This window comes from Moschus berezovskii, chromosome 23 (assembly GCF_049115385.1).
Source record: "Moschus berezovskii isolate FMDL1 chromosome 23, NW_MosBer_1.0, whole genome shotgun sequence".
Lineage (NCBI taxonomy): Eukaryota > Metazoa > Chordata > Mammalia > Artiodactyla > Moschidae > Moschus > Moschus berezovskii.
This window is the reverse complement of record NC_142482.1, coordinates 18,700,469-18,721,565: the sequence shown is the minus strand read 5'-3', so window position 1 is coordinate 18,721,565 and position 21,097 is coordinate 18,700,469. Positions and strand designations below refer to the sequence as shown.

The window sequence follows — 21,097 nt, the reverse complement described above, 5'->3', positions numbered from 1 at the left end:
TTCTGTTTGGTTGATTCTCTGGTTTCTGAATCTCAGATCTTCCTCCTTTTAGATTTGCTTCCACATTTTGATGGATTCTTGGGAAAGGTGCAAGGAAGATAAAATTTTTTGAGACCGTGTATGTCTGAGAATGTCTTTTATTCTTTCACCATACCTGATTGATAGTTTTGGCTGGGTATGTGAGTTTGGGTTGGAAATGTTTTCTTGGAATTTTGAAGGCATTGCTCTGTTGCTTTCTTACTTTCAAGGTTGCTGTTGAGTCCAGTGCCATTTCTGAGTCCCAATCCTTTGTTATCACCCCCTTACCCTTCTCTCCACCCTTCGGCCTCTGGAAACTTTTAGAATCATCTTATTTCTGGAGTTATGAACTTTTATAATATTCTTTGGTATTCCTGTATGTTTTGTTTCATTCATGAAATTGGCCACGTGGTGGGCCTTTTTAACCTGGAAACTTATGCTCTACAGTCTGTATGTTTCTGTCGTTGGAATATCTGTTCATCGGATGTAGTACCTTGCAACCTTATCCTCTAATTTCCCTAGTTTTTTTGTTTTTTTTCCTCTTCTGTCTCTCCATCTCTTTGTCTTTCTGTTCTCCCTTCTGGGAGATTTCTTGCTTTATTTTTCGTCTCTTTTGTTGGATTCTTACCTTGATGCTGCACTAGTTTTTAATTTCTTAGGTTTTATTTCTTCTTCTTTCATGGCTGCTTCACCTCCTCTTATTTATCCGTGTCTGAAGAACCCCGGCTTTGTCTCAATGAGATTCAGGCACCTGGATTAAAAGAGAACTGAAGCTCTGAGTGCCTGAATGGGGCTCATTACCTGGGGCTTCCCTCTTGTATAATCTGTGTCTGTAAGTCTGTCTGTTTTCTTGCTGAGAAACCCGGCTGCAGGGAGAAGGGGGTAGATCTCATGGAGCAGGCTCTGACTCCCCTGTTTCCAGTTGCATGCCTCTTCCCTGATTTTAGCTGGTCTTACAGTCAGCTCTTCTGCAGGAAATTTCCAGTCCCCTGCTTAGTTGTGCAAGCCAGGGGAGGGGCTATGGGGACTTAATTGTCTCTGTATCCAAAGTGAAAGTCACTCAGTTGTGTCTGACTCTTTGTGACCCCACGGACTATACAGTCCATGGAATTCTTCAGGCCAGAATACTGGGGTGGGTAGCTGTTCCCGTCTCCAGGGGATCTTCCCAATACAGGGATTTAACCCAGGTCTCCCACATTGCAGGCAGATTCTTTACCAGCTGAGCCACAAAGGAAGCCTGAGAATACTGGAGTGGATAGGATAACCTATCCCTTCCCCAGTGGATCTTCCCAACTCAGGAATCGAACCCGGGGTCTCCTACAGCGCAGGTAGATTTTTTACCAACTGAGCTCTCTGGGAAGCCCCTTCCTTCAGAGATACCTGTACCTAATCTCCGTAGGCTACTCATTCCACAGGCTTAAAGTTCAGCTTTGTTTTGACTCTTTTATGCGCTGCCATTTATTCATGTTTCCTTGCTTCAAGATTTTGTCACATGTCTAGTTTGCTTTTCATCCCCTCTCATCTTGAATTGTCTTCATCCCTTTATTTTGTATTTTTATGTCTATGTCCATCTCCCTATAAATTCCTTTAATGCTATTTTAGTGCAGTTTTTAAAGGGTGTGGGGCAGAAGGCATTTGCCCTGTGTGCCATGGTTAAGGCAAGGGTCCAGTGCAGGCTCTTTTTTAGATTGACCAAAAATATTTCCTTTTCTCCTACACACACTTGTGGGATATTTATATATTTTCTGATGCACAGGAATTTCTTTTGAAGTGTTTAAGAAATATTTTATAATAATTTTCAAATATCTTTACATAGCAGATTTCATACCAGTTTCTGTAAGTAAAAAATGTGACCACCTACTGGATACTTTAAAGGAGGCATTACTATTCTCACTGTTACTTGTTCATTGTGAAAAAAATTTAATTTTGAAATAATTGTTGCTTGTGCACAGAAATGTCTTGTGTATCTCATTTACCCCAGTGGTACAATAATAAGATCAGGAAAGTGACATTGGTACAGTCCTTGATAATTTTTAAAAGACATTTAAAAAAATTTATTATTTTATTTTTGGTTGTTCTGGGTCTTTATTTGCTGCGTGGGCTTTTCTCTAGTTGCAGCAAACAGGGGCAGTTTTCTGGCTGTGGTGTGTAGGCTTCTTGTGGCGGCTTCTGTTGCGGAGCATGGGCTCTCGGGCACACAGGCTTCAGTAGCTGCGGCTCGGGCTCTCGAGCCTAGGCTCAGTAGTTGTGACACACGGGCTTTGTTGATCCAAGGCATGTGGGATCTTCCTGGATCAGGGATTGAACCCACGTCTCCTGCAACGACAGGCAGATCCGTTACCACTGAGCCCCCAGGGAAGACCCTAGAAGACAAACTGTTTTACATTTCATATTGGGCAAAAAGTTTGCATTGCAAATATCCGTGAGACCTACATGAACCTGTTTTGTCTTTCAGCAATTTTTCCAGCTAGTCAAGTTACGAAAGCTTGGACTGAGCGATAACGAGATCCAGCGACTCCCTCCAGAAATAGCCAACTTCATGCAGCTGGTGGAGCTCGACGTGTCCCGGAATGGTAAGAAGAAAATGGTTTCATGTGAACCGTCTGTTTGTCTCTTCCGATGCTGATGTTTGCAATTTTTAGTAAATGTGGCTGGATGAATGTTCAGGAAGAAAGCTATGTATACGTTTTGGTATGAAATTACTGCCATTATCGAATAGTTTGCCACAAAACAAATTTTAGGTGCTGATTTTCTCCCAATCAGTTCACCCTGATTCACAGCGGTGGAGAGGGACCTAAGAACTTGGCAGCTCTCCCCTCATTTGATGGGAGGAGACACTGGGGGCTGGGAGCGTGGTCACTTGTCCAGACCTCAGGGGGCTGCTGTGGTGGGAGCCGTGCTCAGGGAAGGGCTGGACTTTCCTGGTGGTGGCCTGGCCCCTCAACTGCTCCCCCAAGAACCTGCCTTTCTGCTGCAGTGAACAGACCTGCCTGCCGTTTCAGGCATTTCTGTCAGTCTCATTTATTTCTGACTACGCCCTAGGTAGGCCTGCCCACTTGAATTTGTGTGGCGTATTTGTGAGTTTATTTTGATTTTCAGATTCCACTGTAATGTTGCCTCCTTTTAATGGAACGTCCTGACAGGGTGTTTATATCCTGTTTAACCTTTCACTTTTAAATGGGTACCTGGTTTCACCTTGCGTCTTATAGCCTTAGAGCATTCCCTGGGTAGACTGGTCCCATGGCTTGTTGGAACATGTTTGATTAATTACCTCAAGGTAAAGTGGCAGCTCCCAGGAGCCCTGTCTTTAGCGGTGGAATTCTGTTCTTGCGAGATCTCTGGTTTAACGTCCTGAGGATAAGCCCACGTGTACTCTGTTGTTTATAGAAACGATAATCTGTTTCTGTCTCACCTGTTGCACACCTGCTTTGTGTTTTAGTTTGCTTTAGTACAAAAATCTGTAGGTTCCTTCTCAATGACCCTCAGGTCTGGCTCTCTTAGTCTGGTGTCCTCTGCAGAAGCCCCAGGTCTGGATGTAGTCTTTTCCTGTGGGTCCTTGCTATAAGGCAGCAGTGATGATCAGTGCTTCATTGAAAACGTGGAGAAGAGAACAATGATTCCCCACCCCCTACTTCTAAATTGCCGCCCCCTCTCAGATCCCTGGAGTTGGTGATGGACAGGGAGGCCTGGTGTGCTATGATTCATGGGGTCGTGGAGAGTCGGACACGACTGAGCGACTGAACTGAACTGAACTGAACTCAGATCCCTAACTGGAGACTGTCTTTAGGCCGAGTCATACGCTCTTGTCATAGTGTCTGCTTTTGTCTGTCACGAGAATTGTTTCTTCCCTTGAAAGTACTACAGAAAGTAAAAAGATTATTTGGGGGGCTTGTTTACTGTCTTCTTTGGTTGCAGGAGAGTTTGGCTCTCCTCAGGTGAAAGGGATTTGGTGGTGAGAATGGGGGTGGAGCTGACGTTCTGAAAGCGTTGCCCTGGGGCCCACACCCGACACTGCTGCTGCTGCTGTGTCACCTCAGTCGTGTCCGACTCTGTGCGACCCCATAGACGGAAGCCCACCAGGCTCCCCTGTCCCTGGGATTCTCCAGGCAAGAACACTGGAGTGGGTTGCCATTTCCTTCTCCAGTGTGTGAAAGTGAAAAGTGAAAGTGAAGTCGCTCAGTCGTGTCCGACCCTTAGCGACCCCATGGACTGCAGCCTACCAGGCTCCTCCATCCATGGGATTTTCCAGGCAAGAGTACTGGAGTGGCTTGCCATTGCCTTCTCAGACACCCGACACTACTCTAGGAGTTTTGTGACCTCTGTTTGTGGATGCTCTCTGTTCCTCCCTCTGCGCTGACCTGCTGTCTCGCAACCAGCCTCTTCAGTCTCTATTGGTGGTCTTCTGCCCTCGTGGTGGCATCTGACGACCATTTCTAAGTGAGGCCTGGTCGACCCAGCGCATCTTTCTAAGGCAGCCATTAGCCCCAATTCCAGGTGACTGGCTGCCCTAGACACTGGTTGTCCACAGCAGGGGTGGCTGGCAGTGCAAAGTGTGGTCAGCCTCCCATACACTCCTGTGCAGCGGGGGGTTGTCAGGCATCTCCCCTGTCTGAGGTCCAGCATCCCCCTGTCTGAGGTCCGGCATCCCCCCCACCCCTCTGTCTGAAGTCTGGGGTCTCCCCTGTCTGAAGTGCACATGATATAAACGGCTTGCTCTCATCTCAGCAGTGCTTTCAGTGGTAAAGACTGGATGGCTATGAACTCTGCAGCGACTTTGAAAAATGACCGCTGAAATCACACAATGCAAAGAAATCAGATAGCCTTTCTGAAATTGGCATTAAGAAGGAAAAGAAGCAGGGCTCCAGGAATCCTCGAGAAAGAGGATACATATTGGCTTCAATTATTTGGGAGCCGAGGAAGAAACATAGAGCTGGAAGGTTGCAGTCCCGTTACTGACTCTCGTGGGAAGACGTGCTCCAGATGAATTCAGCCTCGTCAGGGGCCAGTTGTACTGGTTCCCATGTCAGCTGTGTCTTTCGAAACATTCAGAGGAAGAAAGAAGGGCTATGTGCCTCTCCTCATGCACCCGTTTATACCTTCCAGCGTGGATAGGAGGACGTGAGCTGTCACTGAAGCCCCGTCAGGTCCCAGTGTTTCCTTTCCCCGGGAGAACCTGCCCTCCTGCAGGTCTGGACTTCGGTGATGGATCCTGCAGGTCTGCCCCCTTTTTATCAGGCTCTTGTGGAAATGCTGGGGGACTTAACTGCCTGCTTCTGTTGGCAGAGGCTTGCTCTGGTGTGTGTGCGCGTGTGTGCGTGCGCGCGTGTGTGTGCGCGTGCGCGCGTGTGTGTGCGTGCGTGTGTGCACGTGTGTGCATGTGTGTGTGCACATGTGCATCACCAACAGGTGATGAGCTGTTTGGGTCTTGAGCTGTTTCCAGACCAGGCAGATCTGCCCGTGTCTCCTCTCATTTTTTCTGGCTGATCACATCCCACGAGTGTGAATTTCCTAGGCAGGTCAATCAAAGTGGTAGAGTCTGCAGCCTGAGAGGCCATGTGGGGACCCCCCACTTTTCGCAGATGCGGGCGTTTGTAAGGGTTTGTGTCTGGGGGCCCGTATGAAACTCTAGGCTGCTGTAGCCCCCGCAGAGGCAGCCCACCCAGTGATAAGGGTCCTCTGTGTCCCTGAGCTGTCTCAGGGCCGTGGCCGGCGCTGACCACTGTCAGGGTAGAACCTTTCCTGGCGTCTTCGGTTCCTGACTGTGCAGAGAGCATCACTGACCGTGGACGGAGGCACGAGAGAGGGTGGTGGCAGAGCCCTGAAGCCCTTTGGATCAGTGCTCGTCAGGCTTGAATGTGCCATGGATTAACCGCAGGATTTTGTTAAAATGTGGATTCTGATGCAGGCCGTCTGGGGTGGGTCTGGGGTGCTGCATTGTTCAGAAGCCCCGAAGGGATGCCCAACACGCTGAGGGTGGGGTCTTAGCTGTCCCCCCGGCCCCGACTTTCTCCTGACATCCCCTCAGCAGCTTCCTGTGGCTTTCAGCACAGATTCACTCAGCTTCTGTCAACCCCACACCTGCCCGTGAAGGTGGGAAACCTTCAGGGTCTGACCTCCTGGCTGAAGGGTAAGATGCTGGAGCTGAAAGGGTGAGATGCTGGAGCTGACTGAACAAGTTGGCTTTGATTCCAGGAGCAGAATGAGCCCTTTCCTGATGTTCCCTTGCTCATAGAGGGGAACAGCGCGATAGGTTTCAAGTTAAGGTCTGATGCAGTGTTCTGTCGGAGAAGGCAATGGCAAGCCACTCCAGTACTCTTGCCTGGAAAATCCCATGGATGGAGGAGCCTGGTGGGCTGCAGTCCATGGGGTCGCTAGGGGTCGGACACGACTGAGCGACTTCACTTTTACTTTTCACTTTCACACATTGGAGAAGGAAATGGCAACCCACTCCAGTGTTCTTGCCTGGAGAATCCCAGGGACAGGGGAGCCTGGTGGACTTCCATCTATGGGGTCACACAGAGTCAGACACGACTGAAGTGACTTAGCAGCAGCAGCAGCAGCAGTGTTCTGTGGTGAAGGGCACACTCCACTTGCATGCCTGGACTTTATATCTGTTTTCTCTGTTCACTGATTCTTGCGGTTGGAGGCAAATGCTCTCTGGATATGTGAGAAAAGGCACGATTCTATAGTACTGTCTCACTGTCCACAAATCGACGACAGACTTTCTTAATGCATCATGAATCTTGCCCAGAGGGTTAGCAATTCAAATTTTATAGTCCATGGTGTAATTTGACTTACATCACAGTACTGTATCATTATCTATTTAGTTCAGTTTTTCCCCCAGAATGTAAGGCCTGTGCCACTGGCACTTTGGAGACGATCTTAAGTGGTACTGCAAAGCAGCAGTTTTTAGTGTTGACTCCAAGTGAGGAAGTTAGCCTTTTTCCTTTTCATTAAACATTTTTTTCTCCCTGTAGGTTGCTTCCTGTAAAACTTAATAGCTATATTGTATTGATTGTTATATTTATCTTTGATATCTGTTGATGATAATAGCTTTCTTCCCTGGTCGCTCAGCTGATAAAGAATCCGCCTGCAATGTGGGATACCTGGGTTTGATCCCTGGGTTGGAAAGGTCCCCTGGAGAAGGGAACGGCTACCCACTTCTGTAATCTGACTGGGAGAATTCCAGGGTCTGTATAGTCCATGGGGTCACAAAGAGTTGGACATGACTGAGTGACTTTCATTCATGTTAGTGATTTTAAAAATAAATCTTACTCAGAAGAGTTAACTAAAAAGAATGAAGTAAGTAATAAAGAACACAGGTGCTCCACCAGGATAGCACAAATCATAAAGGTAGAACAGGGATGGATGAAGTTGAGGAAATGCTGTTATTATTTGCCCAGCCAGTGAGGGTTTGAGTTTCTTTCTTTTATGGGGCAAATAATGCTGTGTGTGGAACAAACATGGCCAGAGACTCCACATCCTGGAGAATTACTTTGCAAACTTGAGTGAACAGGAGACGAAAAGGTAGATTTAGTACAGACCCTCACTGGCACCAGGACAGCACTTCACACTTAGCAGAGGGACAGCTGATCCAACGGAGAAGGCAATGGCACCCCACTCCAGTGCTCTTGCCTGGAAACTGCCATGGACGGAGGAGCCTGGTGGGCTGCAGTCCATGGGTTCGCGAAGACTTGGACACGACTGAGCGACTTCATTTTTCACTTTCATGCATTGGAGAAGGAAATGGCAACCCACTCCAGTGTTCTTGCCTGGAGAATCCCAGGGACGCAGGAGCCTGGTGGGCCGCCGTCTGTGGGGTCACACAGAGGCGGACACGACTGACGTGACTTAGCAGCAGCCGCTGATCCAGTCCACCAGCAGGATCCTCGTCCCACAAAGTCAAGAGCTAGATGTGTGCTAAGTGCTGGGGTTAGTTGCCCTCTATCCGCTGCACGACGGGGATCAGAGTCCGTGGTCAGCGGCTGCGGGCTTGTTTAATGGCATCTGAGGCCAGTTCTGAAGCCTGCTGGAATGACCTGGTGACATCAAGTCTTGGTGCTTCTCAGTGAGCCCTGCAAAAAGCTCTTTCTGGCAAGCAAGGCATCCCGTGTGCCTAAAAGTCCCTTCTCAGTGATGAACAGTTGGCCCTTTGGGGGTGATGACTACGTACGTCCACAGCCCAAGTGTGGCAGAGGCCGCTGCCCACGCAGACTTCAGACTTGCCACAGCCAGACCATCGTTCTCTCCTCCGCTTCTGCCTAATTTGGGACTGGGCTTGGAGCCCTGCTCCACTGCTGGACTTCAGCCATGCTGTCGGTCAGGGCGTTTCTTCGTCCCAGTCCCTGTGAAAACAGACCAGGAGACTCCCCTGGGGGAGACGCCTGTGGAGCTCCTCTGCCTGCAGTTGCGGAGCGACCGGCCTGCCTTTGCTGTCTCTGTGGGTGCTGCCACGCTCCTGCCTCAAGCCCCTCCTCTGTCTTTTTACCTTTTGTTCGGAATAGGGGTTCACAGTAAAAAATATGTCTTATTGTCTTTTACTCACGTTTTAAATCCCGATAACAGTACTGATTTTCAAAGTGGATATGGAAAGAAAATTTGGCATCTGTTTTCTAATCACACTTCCATGCCACAAAGACTTTTTCGGGGAACCTTGTTTATTTTTCTAAATTAGCACTAATTATTAGAATTAAATAGACATTTTGTTTATTGACCTGGCTGGTCAGGTCTCAGTTGCCGCATGTGGGCTGTTTGTTGCAGTCTTCGTTGTGTCATACGAATCTTTCTTTGTTGCATGTGGCTCAGTAGCTGTGGAATTGGGCTTAGTTGCTCTGCATGTTGTGGGATCTTAATTCCCCAATGATGAATTGAACCCCTGTCCCCTGCGTTGGAAGGTGGATTCTTAACCCCTGGACTGTCAAGGAAGCCCTGGGAAGCCTTGTTTAGATGTGAGGATGTATGGGAATCATTGTAAACATTGAAAGTTGGAATAAACTTTACAAATGTTGCAAAAGATCCTTCGTCCCTTTTCTTCTGTGCCATAAAGAAACATCAATGGTATTTTATCAAATTGTTAAATTTGAAGGGAAGTTTTGAAGCAGTGCCTCTGCTCAAAATGATTTTGCAACTCTTTAAGGATTTGTTGGTTTGCGATCCACAGACCTGTGGTTTCACGTCCTCAAGTGGATTGGTTTTCAAAAACAGCCACCTTAGGTAAATAAACCAGGACAGTTTTATAGTAATCAAAATCTGCCTCAGGTTGCAATTTCAAAGAAATGTAGAAGAGTCGTTAAGTAAGTCAGTCAGTGAAAGTCATTCAGTCGTCTCTGACTCTTTGCGACCCAATGGGCTATACAATCCATGGAATTCTCTAGGCCAGAATACTGGAGTGGGTTTCCTTTCCCTTCTCCAAGGGATCTTCCCAACCCAGGGATTGAAGTGGGGTCTCCCGCATTGCAGGTGGATTCTTTACCAGCTGAGCCACCAGGGAAGCCCCAAAGAGTTGTTACTCTTCATTAATTCATGTGGTCATTTTCTTCTTTTCAGAAAAGTTGTGACTGTTCTCAGTAAGTTGTAGGTTTATATAACTTCCTCTCTCTTTCTCTCTCTTTAATTAGCAGGTTCGTAATAGAGAAGATGCCCCCTGAGTTTGAGGTCAGCACCTCTGAACGCATTTTTCAGGTTAATGTGCTCTTCAGTCTGTCCTGGGTTCTCGAAATGCTTAGAGATTCTCATCCTCATCCCCTCTGCACGTCTCCCCATTCAGTCCATTCACTCGTTCTCTGCTGCTCTGTGCTGGGGGGTGAATTTTCCAGAACAGTGTTAGATTTACACAGAGTGGGCTAAATTGAAGATACGTAATTGTAGTGGTTTCTCCTGAAATAAAACAGAACCCTGGGCATATATCCGTAGAAAACTAATTGGAAAAGATGCATGCGCCCCAATGTTCATAGCAGCACTATTCACAGTAGCAAGAAGCAACCTAAACCGTCCATCGATAAATGAAAGGATGAAGATGTGCACATGTAAAATGGTTTATTACTCAGCCATTAAAAATGGAATAATGCCGTCTGTGGCAGCATGGACGGACCCAGAGATGATGATCCTAAATGAAGTCAGTCAGAGAAAGACAAACACCACATGGTATCACTTATATGTGGAATCCAAAATATGACGCAAAGGAACGTATCTATGAAATGGAAACAGACTCATGGCCGTAGGGAACAGACTGGTGGTTGCTGCGGGGGAGGGGTGGTGGGGCAGGGATGGGCTGGGAGTGCGTGATGAGGAGAATGGATGACCAACAGGGCCCTACTTGCCGCACAGGGAACTCTGTTCAGTGTCCTGTGACAGTGAATCTATTGGTCACCTCCACTGTACAAGGGGTTTGATTTAGGTCTTACCTGAATGGCTTAGTGGTTTTCCCTACTTCCTTCAATATAAGCGTGAGTTTTGCAGTAAGGAGCTCATGGTCTGAGCCACAGTCTGCTCCTGGTCTTGTTTTTCCTGACTGTATAGAGCTTCTCCATCTTTGGCTGCAAAGAATATAATCAGTCTGCTTTCGGTATTGGCCATCTGGTGATGTCCATGTGTAGAGTCTTCTCTTGCATTGTTGGAAGAGGGTGTTTGCCATGACCAGTGCATTCTCTTGACAAAACTCTGTTAGCCTTCACCCTGCTTCATTTTGTACTCCAAGGCCAAACTTGCCTGTTATCCAGGTCTCTCTTGACTTCAATCCCCGTGATAAAAAGGGCATCTTTTTTTTTTTTTTTTGGTGTTAGTTCTAGAAGGTGTTGTAGGTCTTCATAGAACCGTTCAACTTCAGCTTCTTAGGCATTAGTGGTTGGGGCATAGACTTGGATTACTGTAATATTGAATGATTTGCCTTGGAAACAAATCAAGATCATTCCATTGTTTTTTGAGATTGCAACCAAGTACTGCATTGAGACTTTTGTTGATTATGAGGGCTATTATGAAGAATTCTTGCCCTCGCAGTAGTAGATACAATGGTCACCTGAATTAAATTCACTGATTCCTGTCCCTTTTAGTTCACTGATTACTAAGATATTGACATTCACTCTTGTCATCTCCTTCTTGACTACATCCAATTTGCCTCGATTCATGGACCTAACATTCCAGGTTCCTATGCAATATTGTTCTTTAAAGATCAGGCTTTACTTTTACCAACAGCTGGGCATTGTTTCTGCTTTGGTCCAGCCTGTTCATTCTTTCTGGAGCTATTATTCTACTCTTCCTCAGTAGCATATGGGACACCTAATGACCTGGGGGGTTCATCTTCTGGTGTCATATTTTTTTGCCTTTACATACTGTTCGTGGGGTTCTCGTGGCAAGAATACTGGAGTGGTTTGCTATTCCCTCCTCTACTGGACCACGTTTTTTCAGAACTCCTCACTATGACCTGTCCGTCTTGGGTGGCCCTGCATGGCATGGCTCGTAGCTTCATTGGGTTACGCAAGCCCCTTCACCATGACAAGGCTGTGTTCATGAAGGAGAGACTATTATATATAGAATGGATAAATAACAAGGTCCTGCTGTATTGCAGAGGGAACTCTATTCAGTATCCTGTGATAAACCATAATGGAAAAGAATATGACAAAGAATGTGTAGATATGTAAAACTGAGTCACTTTGCTGTACAGCGATCACATTGTAAATCAACTATACTTCAAAAAAAAAAAGTGGGATGATAGCCTCTGCTCCCTTTCTAATCAGACAGTTTATGTCGGTGTTGGGTTGACAGTTTCCAGCTCTAACAGTGGTTGAGGGTGAGTGGCCACAGTGCCTCATTTTTGATTTTGAGGTCACCTATTTTGTCATGTGAATGGGGCTTGAGCCAGGAGATACTAAGCCTTCAGGCAGCTGAGGGTTGGATGGCCTCTCTCCATCAGGTTGCTGACAACCATGTGTTGCCATGACCACAAACGGTGCTCTGAGCTTGTTAAGCTAGAAAAGATGGGTCTTAGAAAGGGATGAGGACTCCTAGGAGGAAAGAGGGAATGAGGAGCAGGACTGAGAACTGAAACTGGAGGGTCACATATAGAAATGGTGTGGGTTTTAAATAGGCTTTGTAAGCACTGAATACGTACTCAGTCTAATATACCTGCTCAAAGCTAATAATAAATTATGATTCTTAAATCTTTTCAGTTTGGAAAACCCATGGACCCAGTTCTTTTTTTTTTTAAATGCTTATGATTATCAACTATATTATTATTTTTTATTCAAGCAACATTTATTGAGTACTTACTGTGTTTGCGTAAGACTCTTTGCTGAATTCTTCTGTCCCTGAAGGAGGTAATTGTACAGGCACAACAGACAAATGTAAGGAATTCAACATTAATGACTTACATTGTTATGTAAATGAAGTGCTCACTGCATGCAGAGAGGTGTCAGTTACAGCATAGCTGATCTGAAAGAGACTTGAGAGAATAATGGAGATTTTTGGTTTGAAGTTGAAATCATGCAGTCTTTAACAGTTGCAAATTTGGAGGGAGTTAATGAGTGGATACCTCAGCTGAGTTGTTTGTTGGAAAAAAATTTTCAAATGTTTGTTATGTATTCACAGAGTCAGTGGTATCATTAAAACTGCAAATATCTCAGTGCTTGCCTAGTGGATATTCACTGAAAAATTTTAAATTCATCAAAGATCAGAGAAGAGGGAATTCCCTGGTTGTCCAGTGTTTTAGGACTTGGAGCTTTCACTGCTGTGGGCCTGGGTTCAGTCCCTGGTCAGGGAGCTAAGACCCACAAACTGTGCGGCCAAATCAATCAGAGACATTCTCAAGATCAGAGATAGCCCTAGTGCATACAGTCAGAATTGTCCCGAGAGTCAGTGTATGGCTGACCACTGCTGTGTTGTAAAGGGTTTGCTCTGACTATGCTCAGCTCTGTGCATTAGTCAAGAGAGACTGACTGTTGCTGCAAAATGCAGAAATCGCAAGGGCTCAACAGAATGAGAGACTTGCTGATCAGTCCGTCAGCCTATAGTCCTGTGTGTGTGTGTGTGTGTGTGTGTGTGTGTGTGTGTGCTGGGGGGTCATGGAATGGGGAAGTGGGTGGTGAGAGGCTCTGCATATTCAGGGATCCAGCTTTTCCTTCTTGGACGCACATCTTCCTTCAACTAGTGGCCCCCAGTGGGAGGGGGAGATGGGGTTTGTGCCTGGGTTAATTTTGTGGGCGGTGTTGAGAAATGGCCTGCTTCATCCCCATCCATGGTCTATTGGCCAGTTCTGTGTCCACAACTTAACTGAATGGAGCTGGGACGTGCAGTTAGCTGTTTACACAAGAAGAAGGGAAGCCCAGCTGTTGGTGAGGCAGGAGCAGTAGCTGCTGCAACATGCCTTTAGTTGACTCGTGGATTGTATGGTTTATATGGTGGCTCAGTGGTAAACAGTCTGCCTGCCAGTGCAGGAGATGTGGGTTCAGTCTCTGGGTTGGGAAGAGACCCTGGAGAAGGAAATGGCTACCCACTCCGGTACTCTTGTCTGGGAGATCCCATGGACAGAGGAGCCTGGGGGGCTATAGTCCATAGGGTTGCAAAAGAGTCAGACACAACTTAATGACTAAACAGCAACAACATGTCATTGATCACACGGAAGCCTAGTAAACACGCACACACTTGATTCTGTTGCACTGTCACAGTCTTCCATTGAGTGACCTATTTGTAGGAAATTCAGGTGTATGAGGAAGGGTAGACTCCTCCCCACGTCTGCACAAAAATGTGTAAACTCAGAGACCCATCAACCTGGTGGGTGCCCACCCATTTGCTAAGAGTTAGCATAAAGCCTACGCAAGTACACATGATTATTTTAAAGTTTGAATTTTTAGAAACTGGTTTAAAGCGTATTTTGAAAATACACTTTCCATTTGAGGGATGTTTGAAGTACTTGCTTTAGGCATGCACTTGCTTTAGCATGGAATCCTGAAAGGTGTTCAAGACGGGAATCACCATCTTGGATGAGCTGCCTCAGCGCTATCTTTCTCGGTCTCTTCGTCTGTGAGATGGTATGATGACTCTTAAAAGAGGCTACACAAGTAGAGGGCTTAAAGCCGTGCCTTGTATGCTGCGAACACTCTGTTGGCTGCTGGAATTGACCTGCCACCGTCCTTCACGTGGCACCATGAGGTTAAGGATGCAGGGCAAGAGCGAGGGCTTGGGCAGGTCTGGAGGCTGGCAACGCAGGCGAGGGAGGCCCTTCCTGAAGCGACGTCCAGACACTGCGCTTTTTGCACGGCACACCTGTGTTTTATCTAATCAACACACCAGTCTTGCGCGCTGGATCAGCAGCATCTCAGGATGACTGATGAGGAAACTGGGCACTGAAGACGCTGTGATGTGCCTCCAAGTCATATTTCTAGTTAGGGATGGAGCTTCAGTAAGAAACCCAGAGGGGTGGCACTTTTAATTATTTTGGGGAACACTGAGCATGATAGAGGTAAGGCTGACAGTTCTAGTCTGTTATGAGAGAAAGAATGTAGATGCCATTAGGACTAAGTACTCTTTGCATTTGGAGCTGAAAAGAGGAAGAAGTTATCCTAAGAGACTTAAACTCATGAAATTCTACCTGGTGAATGAATTCAGCCACCAGTAGATGTGGTCCGCTGTGAGAGGTGGCTTGTATGTCTTTTATGTCCAGAAAGGGAACATCAGCTAATGAGAGAGAGTAGAGCTTTCTCGGGAAGCTCTGAAGTGATCCTTCTAAGATCATTGTGCTGTTTTGGCAAAAGATCCGTGTGTTGCCTGAAGTGTAGAACAAGGAAAGCCCAAAACAAAAACCTTATGGAGTTTTACTTTTGAAAACAAAGTAAAAAGATTAGACAATGTGAATGTCCCAGGTCCTTTGGAAGCTAGGTATGGCCCTCTCCTTTGGAGAGTACTGTGTCTCTGATTGGCCAGTGGCCAAGGTCATCCCATGTTCTTTTCTCAGAGGGCGACTATTCTGCAAGCACTGTAATGGGGTGTTTAATTCTTGATATGGATCCTGAAGCTGTAGAGAATACCTTCAGCTGATACGCTGACATGTTGGCATCTGGCTCTGTCAAGTTGATCACTGGTCCCACCTGAATTTTCTTAGTATGGCACCCATTTTCATAGCCTTATCTCCTTTGTGCAAACTGCCTGGCAGCTGGGCGACTCACCTGGTGAACCCACTGACGCTTGTCTCACTCATGGTGGGCCTGTGGAGCTCTTGGTCTCTGGGAAATTCTTCTTTGAGTACCCCCAACTTAGCTGGTGTCTTTTTGTTTTTGTCTTGCTCTAGATAAAGTGAATTACACTTGACCTGTCCCTGAGATGACTAGGAGGGGTAGAGCCAGGATCATTTCTTTAGCACCTTATGTTTTTTAAAACACAAGTTGCTTGTTAACCATAATAATAAGGCAGCGTAAAGAAACATGGTTGATTAACCAAGAGAATGGGGTAGATCTTTATCCTCAGAATACTTCCTGAAGGCTTACTGTGTATAAGCTGTGAGTCCCAGCATGCACGGCCTGTGTGTTTTCACATTTAATCCTCAAGCCAGCTCCAAGAAGGAAGCTTGTACCCCCTTTCTGACGTTGAGAAAATCATCTCTCAGGTTTGAAAACTCGGTTGCTCGTCACAGGGCAAGTGAGTACTGATCCAGGTTTGTTAGAGTCCAAATCACAATTCTGTTTCCCCAGTATGCAAATTCTGTGTCTTCCCAGAAGTAGTCATCATTAATGTTTTTATGTATTCTGTTTATCATTATTCTTTTCATGACCTGCTTCACAAAGTTGGGGTTATGCAGCGTGTAGATATTCTGTCTTGCTTTCACTCACTTCATTTAGGTTTGCGAACGTTTCCGGAACCACTGTTGGTAAACATTTAACTGTTTTACCAAGGTATATTAATCAGTAACTCTTGCCTTTTTGACTTTCTGGAGAAAACATGAACTGACCTGTAACTTTAATACCAAGAGGGAGCTATAGGCGTGAAAGGTAGGATTAGATAGGTGACATCAAGACGGGGGTTTCCCGAGAATGTGATAAGGTCCAGGCGACCGGGCAGAGTGCGGAAGGAGGTGAGGAAGCAGTTGGGAAGTCTCTGCCTGCCTGAGATTCTCGTGCTGAGAGCTGCGAGGGAGGCACCGCCCCCCTCTGGGCCCCAGCTCAGGGTGGGCGCGCGGTAGTGGATGTGGACCGGCTCAGTGAAGCGTCAGCCCCGTGTGTACCGACGTGTGTACCGACGTGTGTCTTGTTGGTGAAGGTGCTCAGGGAAAGTGCCGCTGCGCGTTCAGAGGTGTTGTCCTGAAGTGTTTAACGGCGCTGTTCACCTTTGTCCGGCGGTGCTGCAGGCTGTGAAGGAACAGGCCTTCCTGTGCTCAGCGGGGTGGGCGAGTGCTGGGTGGAGAGGAGCATGGGGTCTGAGCGAGCAGACGCACGTGGGAGGGCCACGTGCCAGTAACTCACACGCGTCCCCCGCCACAGGCGGCCCCGAGCTGGGGGCCGTGGCGTCCCCAGGTAAACTGGAAAGGGCAGCGGGGGTCGGGTCTCCCATCAGCGGCCCCCACTCGGTGCAGGGGCAGCCGGCACCCTGGGGACTGAGTGGGTCATGGGGCTTCCTCCCTCCCTGCGTCTAACTCAGACCTTTGTAACTTTTTTAATTCCAATTTTTAAATGTTGTATTGGAGTATAGTTGATTTACAGTGTTGTGCCTGGAGCAGGGCATGGGAACCCACTCCAGCGTTCTTCCCTGGAGAATCCCAGGACAGAGGAGCCTGGCGGACTACAGTCCAGGGGGTTGCAAGGAGTCAGACACGACTGAAGCGACTTAGCACGCATGCACGTATAGTTGATTTATAATATGTTAGTTTCAGGTGTGCGGCTAAGTGAATCAGTTACACATATACATGTATCCATTCTTTCTCATATTCTTTTCCCTTGTAGGTTATTACAGAGTATAAAGCAGAGTTCCTTGTTGCTTATCCATTTTATATATAGTAGTGTGTGTATGTTAATTCCAAGCTCCTAATTTATCTCTCCCTACCATGTTTCCCTTTTGGTACCCATATGTTTGTTTTTGGAGTCTGTGAATCTGTTTCTTGTAAATGAGTTCATTTGCATCATTTTTTTAAAATTTCACATATAAGTGATATCATATGGTATTTGTCTTTCTCTGTTTGACTTAGTACGATAATCTCTAGGTCCATCCATGTTGTTGCAAATGGCTTTCATTCTTTTTTTGTGGCTAATATTTCATTGTGTATATGTACCACATCTTATTTGTCCATAACTCAGACCTTGTCATCAAGGTCCCTGCCTTGAGCTCTTATCTTGGACTAGTCAGCTTTTAGGTGTGACCCCTTGAACCATGGCGAGGAGGTCTCCCTGTACGTCATTGGCATTTCCTGAGCAGATGCTCTGGCTTCTGGAGCCCTACTGTGCTGCCCGCCAAAGTTATTCTTATTTCTGAGATGCCGCTTGGCTGTGTTGGCAACTGTTATGACCTTCCTCGTGGCCCAGATGGGAAGAATAAGACTCAAGTCAGCGCTTGAAATTAAGGCAGCACGTTTCCTCGTGAAAGGCCGATCGGAGCACGGGCGAAGTTTCTGGGGCCAGAACGCACGCTTCACTGAGACGAGGGACGGTGGGGCAGGAGCAGTTTTGGAACGAGTTGTACTCAGTTCTTGAATTTTTAACCAAAACCACGTCTTCGAGTTCTGTGCTGGGGGCCACCAGTAACAGGTCAGAAGGGTGATGGCTCTCGGGATTTAGGGACGGGGTGAAGGGACCAGGTCTATCTGTGATGACTGGACTAGGTTAGAGGTGTGCCTGAAGGAGCATGGGGTGGGATGGGGCCTCCGTCATTTCCGGGGATGGAGGAATGTTAAGAAGGCTTCCTGGGAAGGGTGCCATTTACTCAGGCTCTCAGGAACAAGTCACAGGTAGAGACAAATGCAGGAAAGATGTTCCTCGGCAGACGACATAGCACGTGTGCTTGTCTGAAGGTCTGAGCCTTGGGAAATGCAGTCTGTCGCCGCAGCCCGTGGCGAGAGGTGAGACTGCAGAGAGGTGGGTGGCAGGGGGCCAGGGAGGGCCCAGGGACCCAGGTGAGGAGCGTCTTCTGGACACCCGGGGCTGTGAGGGTGTTGGGTCTATGAAAGGGTGATGCTGAGGTCACCCAGAGGGAGCTTGGGCTTGGTGGGGGCAGTCTGGGGGCAGGAGGCAGGCGTCCACGTGGGAAATGGAGAGACTGGGTGGGGAGCAGGGGAAAGGGAGATGCTGGACCAGGCCCGAGGGTGACAGGTGGGGAGGTGACTGGATGTGGGGGGAGGGCGAGTGAGAGGTCTGGGTCTGGGATAAACCCCGCTTCCCACCACGGGGAGACAGGAGATCCTGAAGGCAGGAGCAGGACTGAGGGCAGAGATGCAGGGAGATGCCTTTGGAAGATCCCAGTGGGGGTGTTCGGCGGGCAGCAGAATATCAGGTCTGAGGCGTGGAGGAGCTGAAGGTTAGGGAGGGATCCCCGTGGGGGTGATGTTTAGTGCTGCAGGGGTGAAGGTGCAGGTGCCTGCAGGGTGTCACACTTAAGGCAGAGCAGAGAAAAATGCGAGGAGTGGCGAGGGGGCTGGTCGGCAGAGTGCTGGCTGGCATCAAGGACAAGCTGCCGTCTGACTGCGTCAGACACCCCAGAGGACAGACCTTACAGGTGGCATTAACGCTTGTGGGTCACTGAACAGACCTTACAGGTGGCATTAATGCTTGTGAGTCACTGATCAGACCTTACAGGTGGCATTAACGCTTGTGGGTCACTGGACAGAGCTGTCACCACCGATGAGGTGGTCCAGGGGCTGTGGGAGGGCAGGACCCTGGGGAGCATCACTGTGACGGGACTGATAGAAAGGAACCTGAGACCAGGGGCTGGGAAGGAGCAGGGAGGGAGATGGGGGTCTCCTGAAATCTTGCCCGGGAGCCGGATGCAGGACGCGCATCCGGGAAGGCTGCCTGGAAAAGGAGGCGGGATGGTCGTTAACGGTGGCTGATTTGGCATCGGGAGGTCTTCTGCGACCCGAGAGGTGGCAGCAGGTGGTTTATAGCCCTCATTGCTTTGTTTTGTGCGTGTGCCCAGACTCTCTCTACGAGATCAGAGAAGTGCTGACAAGGCACCCCGGCCCCATTTCCTAAAGGAAACAGCAGCTTCCTGGCTTCCTGCAGGATCTGCCAGTTCTAAGGGATGGGAACAGTTCTGATGTGAAGTGTGTCTTGGACGGCTGACTGGGATTTTGTTAATGGAGGACTTCAGTCACTCGGGTCATATGTGTACGGTTTGATGGCTGTCTGGCGTGGGGATGAGCCATCCAGGCAGACCCTTCAGAAGGCAGAAGGGTGGGGAGGGGAACCAGTCATCAGTATTCTTTTTCTGAAGTCTGGTTGTCAGTGATGATTGGGACCAGAGTGGATCCTGGGCATATTAAGCCTGGTTATTCCATGTTAAGTCTTGAGGACCACAGACAGTGTTCCTTCTTTCTAAGACTCTTGAGTGATTGCATTTCCTCATTGTGTTTCCAAGTTTATTTCATCTTGGGATTTTTTTTTTTTAAATTATAAAAGCAGCATATGGTTCATTATAAAAATCAGTGGAGGTAAATAAGGTTTTAGTCATCGACCTGCCCTTCCCACTTGCAGACTCTACCCATGCTGGTAAGGTCCTGGTGTGGGGCGTCACACTATACTGCTCTCTTGCCCCCTGGATTTTGAAGTCTTGTGGGCCAAGGCTGTAACTCTTACTCACCTTTGCCTCCTTACCTTCTGCCACACAGCTTGACCTAAGTCTCCAGGGTCCACTAAATACTAGCGGCATAAATAACCTGATATGTGAACAGATGAATGAATAGGGTGATCTCTTAGGCTTTGCCCTTGGGGCTGTTGCTTCGATTTTAACTTCAGAGAGAAACTGGACACAAGAGGAGAGTCCCCATGTTGGTCACTTTTTGATTTGCAGGAGTGTTTATTCTATGGAAGGTGCTTTGCAACAAGGTGTAGGGTCTGCAGCCCCTCTGTCCAGCCTTAGGTGTAGGTTTCTTGAATTATGTAAATTAATCTGTTTAGAAACCAGTAGATGGCTGACAGAGAATCAATGAGATGAGAGGTTTACCACGTTCATGGCATTATAAGATGTGATCTTTATAATGCATTTTAAGTTCTTCAAAAGCACAGCAGAACTTCTACATTAAGTTCAAATAGTCAGGAGACATTTACTCTCCTTTCTCTGAACCTCAGGCACTGGGATGTTATCACAGATAAAGCAGAAGGAAGAATCCTGTCCAAGAGATGGTAAGTCACAGTCTGTCTCCAGAGGCCTGCAGACCATGTGGGCAAAACCATATTTGTAGGTATGAAAGGGAGGATGGAGAAAAAGGTGAAAAAGTCCAGCAAATCAGAATGTCCTGCTGACCACAGACCACAGAGAAAGGGGATTTCGGGTATGACGGGATCGAGATTTCTTTCTACCTGGAAATTCAGACTTTGGGTTTTATTCCTCCTTCGTTTACTTGGAGCAGTGTTTCTCCACCTGGGCTCTGGGACCACCTATGTCAGAATCCTTGTGAAAATTGCTTATTCCCTACCTTCTCCAAGGACTGTACAATCAGAATTCCCAGGGCAGGATCCCAGAGTCCGCATTTTAATCTCCAGGGCAACTTGTGTAAGTTAAACTGAAACCAAAAGACACACACACAGCGCTGTTCATAGCAACACTGATCACAGACAGGGCACAGGGGCAGCCTGATGTCTACTGACGGATGACTGGGTAAGGAAGATGTGAGACACACACACAGACACACACACCACACACACACACACACGCGCGCGCACGCGTGCGTGCGGGGGCGGGCAGCCTGATGTCTACTGACGGATGACTGGGTAAGGAATATGTGAGACACACACAGACACACAGACCCACAGACACACATACCACACACACACACGTATGCGCTCGCCGGGGGGGCAGCCTGATGTCTACTGACAGATGACTGGGTAAGGAAGATGTGAGACACACACACACACACCACACACTGGAATACTACTTAGCCATGGGAATGAAA

At 47.7% G+C, this 21,097-nt stretch overlaps 1 protein-coding gene across 2 annotated transcripts in view; it reads left to right on the top strand.

Moving 5' to 3' along the window:
- Positions 1-21,097, top strand: part of LRRC1 (leucine rich repeat containing 1) — a 137,989-nt gene that overhangs the window by 46,980 nt on the left and 69,912 nt on the right. For both annotated transcript variants that reach the window (XM_055407241.2, XM_055407243.2), the window contains exon 2: positions 2,474-2,591. In XM_055407241.2, the coding sequence (XP_055263216.1) occupies positions 2,474-2,591 (118 nt within the window). The remainder of the gene's footprint in view (positions 1-2,473; positions 2,592-21,097) is intronic.